The 11,892-nt window shown below is 43.0% G+C and overlaps 1 protein-coding gene across 1 annotated transcript; it reads right to left on the bottom strand.

The window, feature by feature from the left end:
• Positions 1-2,552: 2,552 nt before the first annotated feature.
• LOC145412374 (uncharacterized) lies at positions 2,553-10,997 on the bottom strand. Its single transcript, XM_080282264.1, has 4 exons — positions 9,985-10,997; positions 8,739-8,852; positions 7,594-7,737; positions 2,553-4,895 (listed from the first exon to the last, which is right to left on the bottom strand). The coding sequence occupies exons 1-4, from the start codon at positions 10,846-10,848 to the stop codon at positions 4,821-4,823; spliced, it is 1,197 nt and encodes a 398-aa protein (XP_080138390.1). The 5' UTR covers positions 10,849-10,997; the 3' UTR covers positions 2,553-4,820.
• Positions 10,998-11,892: the final 895 nt, after the last annotated feature.

Genomic DNA, 11,892 nt, shown 5'->3' with positions numbered 1-11,892 from the left:
TATTCAGCTTTGGGAGAATCTTTAACAATGCAGGAGGTGGTAGGGCTATGTCAGACCCCTACAGTTTAAAAAGTCTCTGAAGCTAAATAAGGTCATCTGGAGGTAGCAAAAATAAAGTATAAAATGCATCATGGGATTGAAGGGGATTGAGGTACCAAGCTGTTGATGGAGAGGCGGACTGGGTAAAACATGGAATGAGGTGGTGTGTGATAACCTTAGATCCAGATGTGTTACTATAGTCAGTTGGTTTTCATGTAACAGAACTGGCCCACTTTAACAGCTGTAGTTACATGAAATTCAGGAAGCTATAGTTATGCATTAGGAATGAGCATCCTTGATTTCTAGTCAAACTGAACCTCCAGCCTTACTGCTCTTGGTCATCATGTAAGCTGAAAGGGGCTGGGGATCTTTGTCAGGTGAAAGCAAACACATTATAGACACCTGGCACACAGAAAACAAGGTGAAGGAATGCTGCCAGGCAAACCCAGAATGCTACTTGGAAACCAGCCATAAACTTGTGAGTTGTGACGATGATAATTAAGAGACTTTATGGCATCTTTTTCATGGCAATTTTATAATGCATGTTTCCCAGTCCAGCTGGGTTGCCAAAAACAGGAGAATACAGCCTCGTTCAGTCACAGTCAATCCCTCAGCTCATTTCCATAATGGTCTACACAAAAATATTTGTCATCAACAACTAGTGTTGGTGGCTGCAACTCCAGGCTCGTCTGAATGAGAACTTGGTGGACTGCAGGCTGAAATCAACCTTCCTTCTGCAGTCTGCCATCTTTCTTTTGAGGGATAGGGAGAGAGTTAAGGGATGTTTGCGTAATCTGCCGACTTTACCGTCTGGTTATATTGGTAAAGGTGTCCCTGTCCACAACTAAGCCCAGTACTGATGAAAGCAATATCAGCTGTCCCTCTAGGCACACAAAGGTGTTGGCATGGAAAGTCTGTCACCTTCCACTGATTTCCCCATCATCTCACTGTGAACGCTTCTTAGGCCACATTCATGCCAAATAGATGCTGGTGGGGATGGGATTTCATCACTGTAGCGCATAGAAGTTCTTGCCTGTACCTGCCATCATCTGCTGGCATTAGTAGAGTTTGTGGATCATTCTCTGGCATACCAGTGTGGCTTTTTCTGTCAGGGGCTAATGATTATTGCTCTCAAGTGTACATATTGACCAAAAGTCATTTATATTTGAGGCTGTTAGAAACAGTATTGGTTGTGTTGTCATATTTTTCACTGACAATTTTTTTAGACCAGCAATATTTCTCACGCCTCCCTCCTCTCTTCACACTCCCTTTCAACTCTTGTCTCAAGGTTTATAGATTGTAGCTTATCTAAAAATGAGTTTTGTCTTTTTGTACGATGTATGTTCAGAAATGAATTAGTCTCTCTATGTGCTGTTGATTTTGAGCAGAATTATACTATAATGGTTATAGGATTAATTTGAAAACAATAGTGACATATTTTTTTTTTAGGGTAAGCGAAGCAGATGCATCCAACAGTACGTGAAATCATTCAGGTAAATGTACCAGAAATTTTGTAACCCAGATAGACCAAAGATGTCTTTTATGTTTTAGCAAGACTTTCATATATTTTATTCAGTGTAGTAGAGACACAGAGTGGACGAGGTTCAAAACAGTCACCACTAACTGCTTGAGCCCAAGGACTTGTTTATTTTTTATTGCTTCATCATCATTTTGCTATGAACCTGGTGGACTGCAGGCTGAAGTTGCCCATCTCTTGCAGTCCACCATCCTCCTTTCATTCGATAGAGAGGAAGTTGGATGTTTGCATAATCAGGAAGTGGAACTGCCCAGCTATGTTAGTGCCACCACATGAAGGCATCTCTCGAGCAGTCGGCAAGGAGAGAGTAATATCACGTCCTTCTCCTATCGTTTTTTAATAATTTTATACTATTGAGGATTTGCCTTCCTTTTCACGATCAAAGATTTATAAATTTGGTCATAAGGATCCTGTGTAATGTTATGAGAAATTATGGTTGTTGGCAGTTATGTGCAGCGTTTCATGTTGTTATCAGTATCGTTGAATTTCAGGTATCTGTTATAAGTGGCTTGTGGAGATTTGGTTATACCTTTTCCTTTGTGATATCCTCCTTACATTATGCCACATTATCCTCCTGTATTTTGTTGACACTTGTAAGAGAATGTTAAGGTGTATCATCATCATCATCCACACCTCTTTTCCCACCTAAGGATGTGGTGAGGCAGGGTTAATAGAGTAGGAAAAGCCTGATAGAATGAGAACTAACCAAAATATCCCCCACTCTCATTCACTTAACATTCAAACCTCTGGAATCCAAAATGTCCCCTACTTTCATTCACTTAACATTCAAGCCTCTGGAATCCTTGCTCCACCTCACAAGCACACCTTTGCATACTTGTTTCATAATTACGTATCAGACTGGTGTAATAAAGAAAACTAATTGCTAAGGCAGAGGTGCTAAAGCCTCCTATGCAGCTTAGAATGCAACACTCAGAGTTAGGAGTTGTTACTAGTTACTGTAAGGATAAAATCAGAATAATATATACAGTTTTAAAGTTTTATTTATTGAAAATGTTAATACGCTGTTGAAAAAACTGTAAGTGGTTTAAATATGACACAAAAGAACTTATACAATATTCTTTTTAGTCCTGGTGATGCCCTTTTTTCTTGTTGTTGTTTTTGTTGTTATTGTGGCCTCAGACTCCTCTGAATGTGAACCCATTGGACTGCAGGCTGAAGCTGCCCCTCTCATGCAGTCTTTCATCTTCCATTTGGGGATTGGGAGGCAGTAGAGGGATGTTTGTTTAGCCAGGCAGCAGAGCCACCTGTTTCTGTTAGTGTAACCACATGAAGCCATCCCTCTCCAGCACTGCTAGAAAGCTGCAGCTGAGCTAGTACTGTACACAAAATATTAACTGTACAGAGATATGCATATGAAGCAACACATTGCCCATTTTAACTTAAGGCGGAGTACATTGACAGGAGTTTGTGATATTCAAGCAACATTATACGCCATGCCAGCCAACTTGTCCATATTATGTTCACCTCTTCTCCTAACAGTCATCACTAATTGGCTGAGTAAATGTGTTCATATTTGTAAATTCCACACTGATCTTCCATTAGTCTCAGATCATGCTACCTGTTAGAGGGTGCAACTCCACAGACAGGTTGGCTGGTGTGGAATATAGTACAGAACTTTTAAGAGACTCATTATGTGACAAGCTAATGTACATTGATAATTATAACCTTTGTTTAATAGTTTGATGATTATGATTTCAAGACTGTGTGGTTTGATGGATGTATTATTGTCTTGCTGGTCAGTTCTCCTACTTAAAAGACAGAGTTTGCCAGTTAAGGAGAAATCTCTGCTAAGAAAAGAAAAATCAGATGAAACTCTTTACAGAATGCAAGAACGCAAGTTAATCCCTACACTTTGATGAACAGTTTTTAATTATTCTTCCTGTCTCCAGATACTTTTGCTTAGGAGATAGTCGGACTGAAGGATTTAGACACAGCCTCATTAACCCCATTATTACTAGAGTTCTCTCTTTATTATCATCATCGTCATCTTAATCTTCACTGCATTGCTTTCTCCTGGGAACCTTTGAACAGGGGATGGCTGTGACAGAAATGCTTTCAGGCTACCATCTCCCCTCACACTTCTCAAACACTCCTCTTCCTCCTCTTTAGGCATTGTACTGCTCCACTCTCTTCTTCTATACCACATAAGGTCTGCTTCTACCAACATTACACATCTTTCTCAGTCTCTCAAACACTCCTATTCCTCTTCCCTCTCTTTTCACAAGTATCTTGCTCCATTTACTTCTACCACACCACATAGGGTCTGCCTTTGCTAACCGTTTATAAGCTGAATAATATCGTCTGGAGGCAGCAGGAATAAACTACAAAATTGTCATTGAAAACAACACATTAGTAAATTCATATAGTACGGTATTATACTGTATTTTTCGTACACACACACACACACTACCATAAGTTTGTCCTAGTCATTAAGTGATGCCTTTATCTTCCCTTTTGTTATCAGTAGGTAATGGTCTGTAGCATTTATAGTTCCAAGAAAATTTTGTGTGGTATATAATGTAAATATTAAATGTTAAGAGATGTAATATATTTGTTTGTGGCTGGAAGGACTGTGTTGATTGACATGCTGAGTTGCCTTTTATTATATACATGCCAGTTTTAGGTAAGACTATGTGTAAATAAAGCCTGGACTTAAAGGTTTTGTTTTATTAAATAATGTATACTCTGTTTCTAGCGTAATACCTGCATAATATTCATCATCATCATCATCATCATCATCAAAACCTCTTTTCCCATCCAAATATGGGGTGAGGCAGGATCCTGAAACAGAGATAAAGAAGTCCTATTTACAGTGTCATTGTTGTTGTTGCGGCCCCAGATTTATTTGGACATGAACCCAGTGGACTGTAGGCTGGAGCTGCTCTTCTTGCAGTCCACCAGGCTCCTTTAGGGAAATAAGAGGGAGTTGAGGGATATTTGTATATGGTAGCCAGGCAACTCCATTGCCTGGGTATATTAGTGCCACCACATGAAAGCATCCCTCTCCCACACTTATATGGCAGAAATTTTCAGCATTTGCAGTTTATCTCCCCCAGTTCAGTGGGACAATAAGATAGCATTATTGCTGTACATCTTTTCCATGGCACATTTTCGTGACTAGCATCATATTGGAGTGTTTATTTCATGTTATAGCTCAGCATTCAAGATGGAGGGATGACATTTTTATGCCTAGTTAAAGTTAACAGAGTATTGGCCCTCCTTATCACTGCTCATCCTCTGAATCTTCGGAGTTGAGAAGCACCACCTTGTCTCTGGACTGGAGGTCGGTTATAACACTCTGAAATATAGAAAAAACGTGAGTCACTGGGTACAGCATATCACAGGAATACACTACAGTAGATGTGTTTTCACCTGATAGTATTAGGTCCCTCTCACAACACAAGTGCTAAATGGTTGTGTGCAATTCAGTGAGCCTTAGTTTTGAGGTAAGAATGAGTCTTCTTGGTTATTAGTCAAATTTATCCTCCCATCTGCCTACACCTGGCCACCAGCTAAGCTGGAAGGGGTTATAGATCTTTGTCAGGTGAAACTGGTTTGTTTTCACCCTACAACTGGGTCACTCCAAACGCATGCAACATAGGTTTATAACAGAAATATGAGGTACAGGGTACAACACAGCTAGGGAATACATCATAGTCAGTTTGTTTTCACCTGAAAGAACTGGGTTGCTCCCAACATACTGTAGAAATAACATATGAGAGACAGGACATAACATGTTTTACGCAGGGAATACATAATAGTTCATTTTCACCTGATGAACTAGACTACTCACTTCTGAACTACTGTACTAAGTCGAGGTTGCATGAAATTTGATAAGTGGTAGTTATGAGGTAGGAATGTGTCTCCTTGGTTACTAGTCAAATCAGCCCTCCAATCTGACCACACTTGGCCATCAACTGAGCTTAATGAAATGCAGTGAGGTGGGAATGAGTCTCTTCAGTTACTAGTCAAATCAACCCTCAAATCTGACTACACTTGGCCATCAACTGAGCTGAAAGGAGTTATGAATCTTTGCCAGGTTAGAGTACACACAAAATAGGGTACAACATTTAAGTCTTTGGAGGCAGAGTTACGCCTTGATGGCATTTTACAGTATATGATAAAGTTCCAGTCACCCACTGGCTTTGAACACCTGCACTTAAAGCACAGGTGTTTCTGAGTAAGCTCTTTTTCACTGTACCAGCCAGACATATGAACAGCTGAATAAATTACAGTAGTCGCTCTTATACACAGGTTGGCCCATATATAATACTTCTCTTCCTCTCCACCAGGTGATATCATGTGTTGTGGGGAAGACTCCGTTTGTGTTATCAGTGTCTATCCTGCATCATATATTCATTTCCTACTCCCATTGCAACACGCACGCATTATCAGTGTTTATCCTGCATCACTTACTCATTTCTTACACCCCCTCCCATACTAGCAGACTGAGCCATCCCCAGATCACATACGGTAACTGCCAGGTGACTATAGTGGAGCACAGTACCACCCTGAATAATCTGAAGAGCATAAGTGTGGTTGGTAGTGTCTGTGAGGTGGAGTCAGGATTCCGGGAGCTTGAATGGTGAGCGAATGAGTGTGTGGCCCATTTAATCTTCATGCTATTGATTTGTCCCCCTCTACCAGGTTTTTTCTTATTGTCCAGATCCTACCTCATCCCATCCTTGTGTGAGAAAAAAGGTTAGGGTGGTGGTGATGATGATGATGATGACAGTGATGATGATGATGATGTTGATGTCATTGATGATGATGAGGAGGAGGAGGAGGAGAATGTTGGTAATGATGTTGATTGATGATGATGATGGTGCTGTTAATGATGATGATGATGATGGTAATAATGATGTTGATTGATGATGATGATGTTGATGATGTTGATAATGATGATGACGTCCCCATTCACCTCGAATTTGAACACCTGCACATGAAGCACAGATGTTTTTAGCCAGGCTCTCTCCCACCACACTAGCAAGGCGTCTGCTTACGTGGATTATTAAGTTATGATATCTGTCTGTCTGTCTATCTAGCTATCTGTCTATACCCCGACGCCTTAATCCCGTAAAAGGGTGGCCACAAACAAATCGCCTCCATGTCACCCTGTCCCATGCCATTATACTGCCCTCTCCCCAGTTTCAAGTAGGTAATCTAGTTGCCTACTACACTAGATCTGTTAATTTCTTAGAACTATAATGAACAAGAGGATGTGGATGTGACAGAAAGCGTTAGGAGGAACACATTGAGGTGGTTTGGCCATGTGGAGAGGATGGAGAGTGAGAGACTGACGAGGAGAGTTTATGTGAGTGTGGTGGAGGGGGGAGAGGGAAGGGGAGGCCATGGATGAGATGGAGGGATGGAGTGGAGAGGTATGTGAGAGAGGGGGGTGCGAGCTGGGAGCAGGGAAATGGCGGGGGACAGGGCGACATGGAGGCGATTTGTTCGTGGCCACCCCTTACGGGATTTAGGCGTCCGGCAATACATAGACAGATAGATAATGATCTAGTCATTTTTTTTTTTTTTTACTGATGGAACAAGGCCGCTTCCATAACTTGTATACTAAGTCATGGTTGTATGAGATTCAGTAAGAATTATGACGTAGCAATGAGTCTCCTTGGTTACTACTCAAAATGGCCCTCCAATCTGGCTACAGCGCTGAAAGTGTTAGTGATCATCATGTATCAGTAAACGTTTTTTTAGCATAAGTGTCCTATAGCCCAGCATTCAGGGTGTGGAGTTGGAAATTTTAGGACAAGTACAAGTGAAGGGAGTATAAGAAAGAAGATGCAGGCTTAGAAAAATTGTTAAAAAACTTGTTGTCGAAGTTTTAAGACAAGTGAAAGTGAGAGGAGTATAGGGAAGAAGATGCAGGCTCAGAAAGTTTTGAAAAATCATAGCGTCGGAATTTTGGTACAAGTGAACGTGAGAGGAGAATAGAGAAGAAGATGCAGGCTCAGAAAGTTTTGGAAAGCCTTGTCATCTACCTGAATGTTGATCCTGCGACGTCGAGATGCAACCTTCTTGTAAATAAGCCAAGCCACTGTCGCTATCACCATCGCCACCGCCACTGCCACCGCTATCACCAGCACTATCAGCGTCGTCTCATCGTGGCTGTGGATCAACTTGTTCTGTGGATGGGAAGATGCTGAGTTTGCTATCACTTGAGGGAACTGGGCAACTCCTCCGGCTTCAGTGTTAACCCCTGCCACCACTACCACCACCTCGCCACTGCCAACACCACCACTACCACCGCCACCACTTCTACCACCGCCACCACCATTGGTTTGCGAAGTAGCAATGTAATCTGTTGCCATTAGCAATCATTGTATTGTAGTCAGCACTGTAGGTAATAGTGGTGATCTGGACATGTGGAAAGGATGGAGGATGACAACTAAGTTTAGAGAGCAACAGGTGTAAACAGTGAGGGTAGAGTTGCGAGAGGCAGATCAAAAATGACCTGGGATGAGGTCAAAGCGTGTGACCTCAGGGATAAGGGACTGAATTATTGAGAGGCTGCTAGAGATAGGCGAGACAGACCGAAAATGAGAGACTAAGTCAGAGTGGGACTTCAACGATAAGGGACTGAATAGAGACTGCTAGAGATCAAGTAGCGTGGAGAGCCGCCATTAAGTAGGCCAACATGTCCAAGTACGATGGAACCTTTATAAATGAATGAACGCTAATGACTGCGTGGCTGCAATGAGAGTAAAACAAGCCTAGTTACTAGAGTTCTTTCACCTTAACTTGGCCCAGATTTTCATTCTCTTGCGGTATATTTCACGTAGCTCAGTGACGGAAAAAGTGTTCGAGCTCTGTAGCCTTTCCATAGCACATCTTCGTGACTAGCATCATATTCTCTTGTTAGTCTGCTGTTACAACTCAGCATTCAAGATGGAGAGATGGCAAGTTTAGGCCAAGTTAGAGTAAAAAGAGTATAGTCACATATAGTAATCACGGGCAGGAAATATTCAACCCCGCGCACACATTATTTAAACAATGACCGACTTCAACATGGCGGATTTCATAGACCGATTAGTTGACTGACTGGCTGACTGACCGACTGACTGATTAAATGATTGACTGACTGATGGTGAGCACAAAATGGCGTCGTTGTCTGTCTGCTACTCACCATCCATCCACTGAAGCTCTGTGTCGTGCTGGGTTTGGCTGGAGAGTTGAAAGTTGTGTTGGATGGGTCAGGACTTTCACCCTTATTGTCGCTGTTGCTGTTGGTGTCATTGGTCTGATGGGGAGAAACGTAAGAAAAAAGATCCTCAGCCTCGTTGTTGAAGGAAGCTCCCTAACACCTTTTCCTCAGCGATTTAATTTTGGATATGGCTGGTTAATATCGTTTTGTACGTTATTTATGCAGAGTGTGACGAGATTAGAATTTTTTTATATAATAGAATGGAACAGTAATGCGTAGTAAGCAAAATAAATCGCACAGGAAAAGGTGTTAGGGGGCTACCTTAATCTCCAAGACTACCACCCTAAATCTGTCTTATAAGAAGAGGAAAGGAGGAGGAGGAGGAGGAGGAGGGAGAAGAGAGAAGAGAGATGGGGACTGAGAATAGTATAGGAGGGGGAGGAGGAGGGAGGAAGAATGGGGAGGAATCAGAAGAGGAGAGGAGGGAGGAGGAAGATTAGAGAGGGGGGGATTCGGAGGGGCAAAAAAGAGGAGGAGGAGGAGGGAGAGTAAAGAGGAATATCGGAAGAGGAACAGTGAGGAGAGGAGAGGAGGAATATTGAGGAGAGGGAAAGAAGAGGAAGAGGAAACTGATGAGAGGAGGAAGATGAGGGGGAGGGACAACAGAGAGGGAGGAATGAGAGGAAAATAGGAGAGAGAGAGAGAGAGAGAGAGAGAGAGAGAGAGAGAGAGAGAGAGAGAGGTGAAGGTTTCTACATATTGAGTTTTGTGAATCTCAAGTGAAAGAGGATTACAACTCTCTCTCTCTCTCTCTCTCTCTCTCTCTCTCTCTCTCTCTCTCTCTCTCTCTCTCTCTCTTCCTCCCCACCTGTTAGAACACCTGTGGATTAGTCAGCCAGAAAAACCCATCCAACACGCAGTACCCTTAAACACACACACACACACACACACACACACACACACACACACACACACACACACACACACACACACACACACACACACACAATGATAATCCACCGACAAACACATAAGAATACGTACATACACTTCCGAAACCTCACACACACACACACACACACACACACACACACACACACACACACACACACACACACACACACACACACACACACACACACACACACACACACACACACACACACACTTTACAATCGAGCTCCCTAATTCAGTTCTAAGCAAACGAAAAGCAACGAAAATACAATACCTTTGGCGAGATATCTGAAGTGCCGGTTCCTGTTTCTTTGCTGTCGTCTGTTTCACCTTTGCCGTCTGTTTCACCCTTGCTGTTTCCCTGCGCTTCTTTACTCTCACTTGTTTCGTCACTGCTGTCTTCTGTTTCACCCTTGCTCCCACCCGGTTCGGCCTTGTTTCCATCCGTTTCGCCGCTGTTGTCATCTGTTTCACCGTTGCCAGCATCTTTGCCACCAAAATCGTGTCCACCCACCCCACTGCCAACATTTTCCTCCCCCTTTGGCCCCGAAGTAGGGTGCGAAGGAAGGGCAGGAGGGAAAAATGGCGGAAGGGTCGGTTGTACAGCGATATGTGTAGCTGGGGTTGCCTGGGCCGTGGTGGGAGGGTTAGCTGTCGTTTTAAGGGGTTTAGCAGCGGTAGTTGGGGGTTTTGCTGTGGTTGGAGCTGCGGTTGGAGGTTCTTGGACTGTCTTGTTTTGATTTTGGGCTGGTAGATGAGCCTCGGAGTCTGGGGAGTCAGTTAAAGCACTCGAGTCTCCTCCAGAATTTTGTCCTTGCGTGTCTTCATCTTCGCCATTAAACTCTTCTTCTCCGCCAAGACCTGGGTGACTTTCCTGGCCCCCCGCAAAGCCAATTTCCTGTATTTCCTTGCGTCCAATTGTCTCCGTTTGGGATTTAAGTGCAAGAGGCAGGACAACAGCCAAAGTCACCCCTAAACTGACCACCAGGGCTATGATAAGGGAAGTTAGCTGACAGTCTCGGCGGGAATGAGGCGTCTTAGTGGTACGAGTTGTGACGAAGGCAGGAACAGCCCCCCTGACACCTGCACTATCCTCCTGCGGCAGACTGGAGTACGCCACGGCACTTTCCCGCAGCATTATGCCTTGTTTCTCTTGTGTAGCGATGAACTGTTAGGCCTGAGGTAAAGGATTGCCGTATCTATGCCTGGAGTTGGACATAAAAATAAATAAATAATGAGATTAGGACGAAAACACTTTAAAAATGAGATCATAACACTCAAACGGACGCATTCAACATGTGAAAATTGACACAGAAGACTCAGACACGTTGACTATACGCTGTATTGATTATGTTTTAAAAATCGGGGTCATGTGCATACTTTCGCGTTCTCAGTTTTAAAAATTCGGATCGAGGTGGAGTGAGGTGACATGCGTGTAAGTCAAAGAAGCCACAATCTTCCCAGCTTCTTTTGAAAATAATATACAGCTGGCCAAATACAGTGAAATCCCTGTCTCTACCAGTGCTTGCTTCGGATTCCTTGATATTTCCACTATGTATTTGTCCAACTCTGGGAGGGAGGAGGGGTTGAAACAGCTAGGTGGAGCTTAGGGAGAAGACAGACTCTGAACGTGACCTGAACGCGGCCAAGGGGATGCTTACTTCTTAGTCTGTCTGATCGTCTTATGGTTTTAGTCACACGCATCACATGACAACACATCCCCCCTCCCCCCCTTCTCTCTCTCTCTCTCTCTATCTATCTATCTATCTCTCTCTCTCTCTCTCTATCTCTCTCTCTCTCTCTCTCTCTCTCTCTCTCTCTCTCTCTCTCTCTCTCTCTCTCCAAATCAAAACATGCACCGCAGCTGCTCCTGATTTTCACACACACTCTTCCTCTCTTTCTTCAAACTTCTTCCTCTTTCGTCTCACATTTTTTCGTCACTCACATTTATCCCACACATACTCTCTTTTTTACACTGCCTTTTCTTTCTCGCTTTTTCCTCACGTTTTCTCTTATCTCACTTTTTTCTCATGTCACTTCTGATATCCCATACGCCTTTTTTTTCTGTTTCTGTTATTGTCTCGTTCATTACTTCTTTAAATTACGCCGATATTCGCTCTACCTATTTTTCAATGTAATCGCTGCTTCATTATTTTAATTTTTTGTGTCACTTTTTGTTAGT

The sequence above is a fragment of the Coenobita brevimanus genome, chromosome 12, assembly GCF_032717465.1.
Source record: "Coenobita brevimanus isolate Jiangsu-jjx chromosome 12, ASM3271746v2, whole genome shotgun sequence".
NCBI classification, from domain to species: Eukaryota; Metazoa; Arthropoda; class Malacostraca; order Decapoda; family Coenobitidae; genus Coenobita; species Coenobita brevimanus.
The sequence above is the reverse complement of the archived record's forward strand: the minus strand, read 5'-3'. Positions and strand labels throughout refer to the sequence as shown.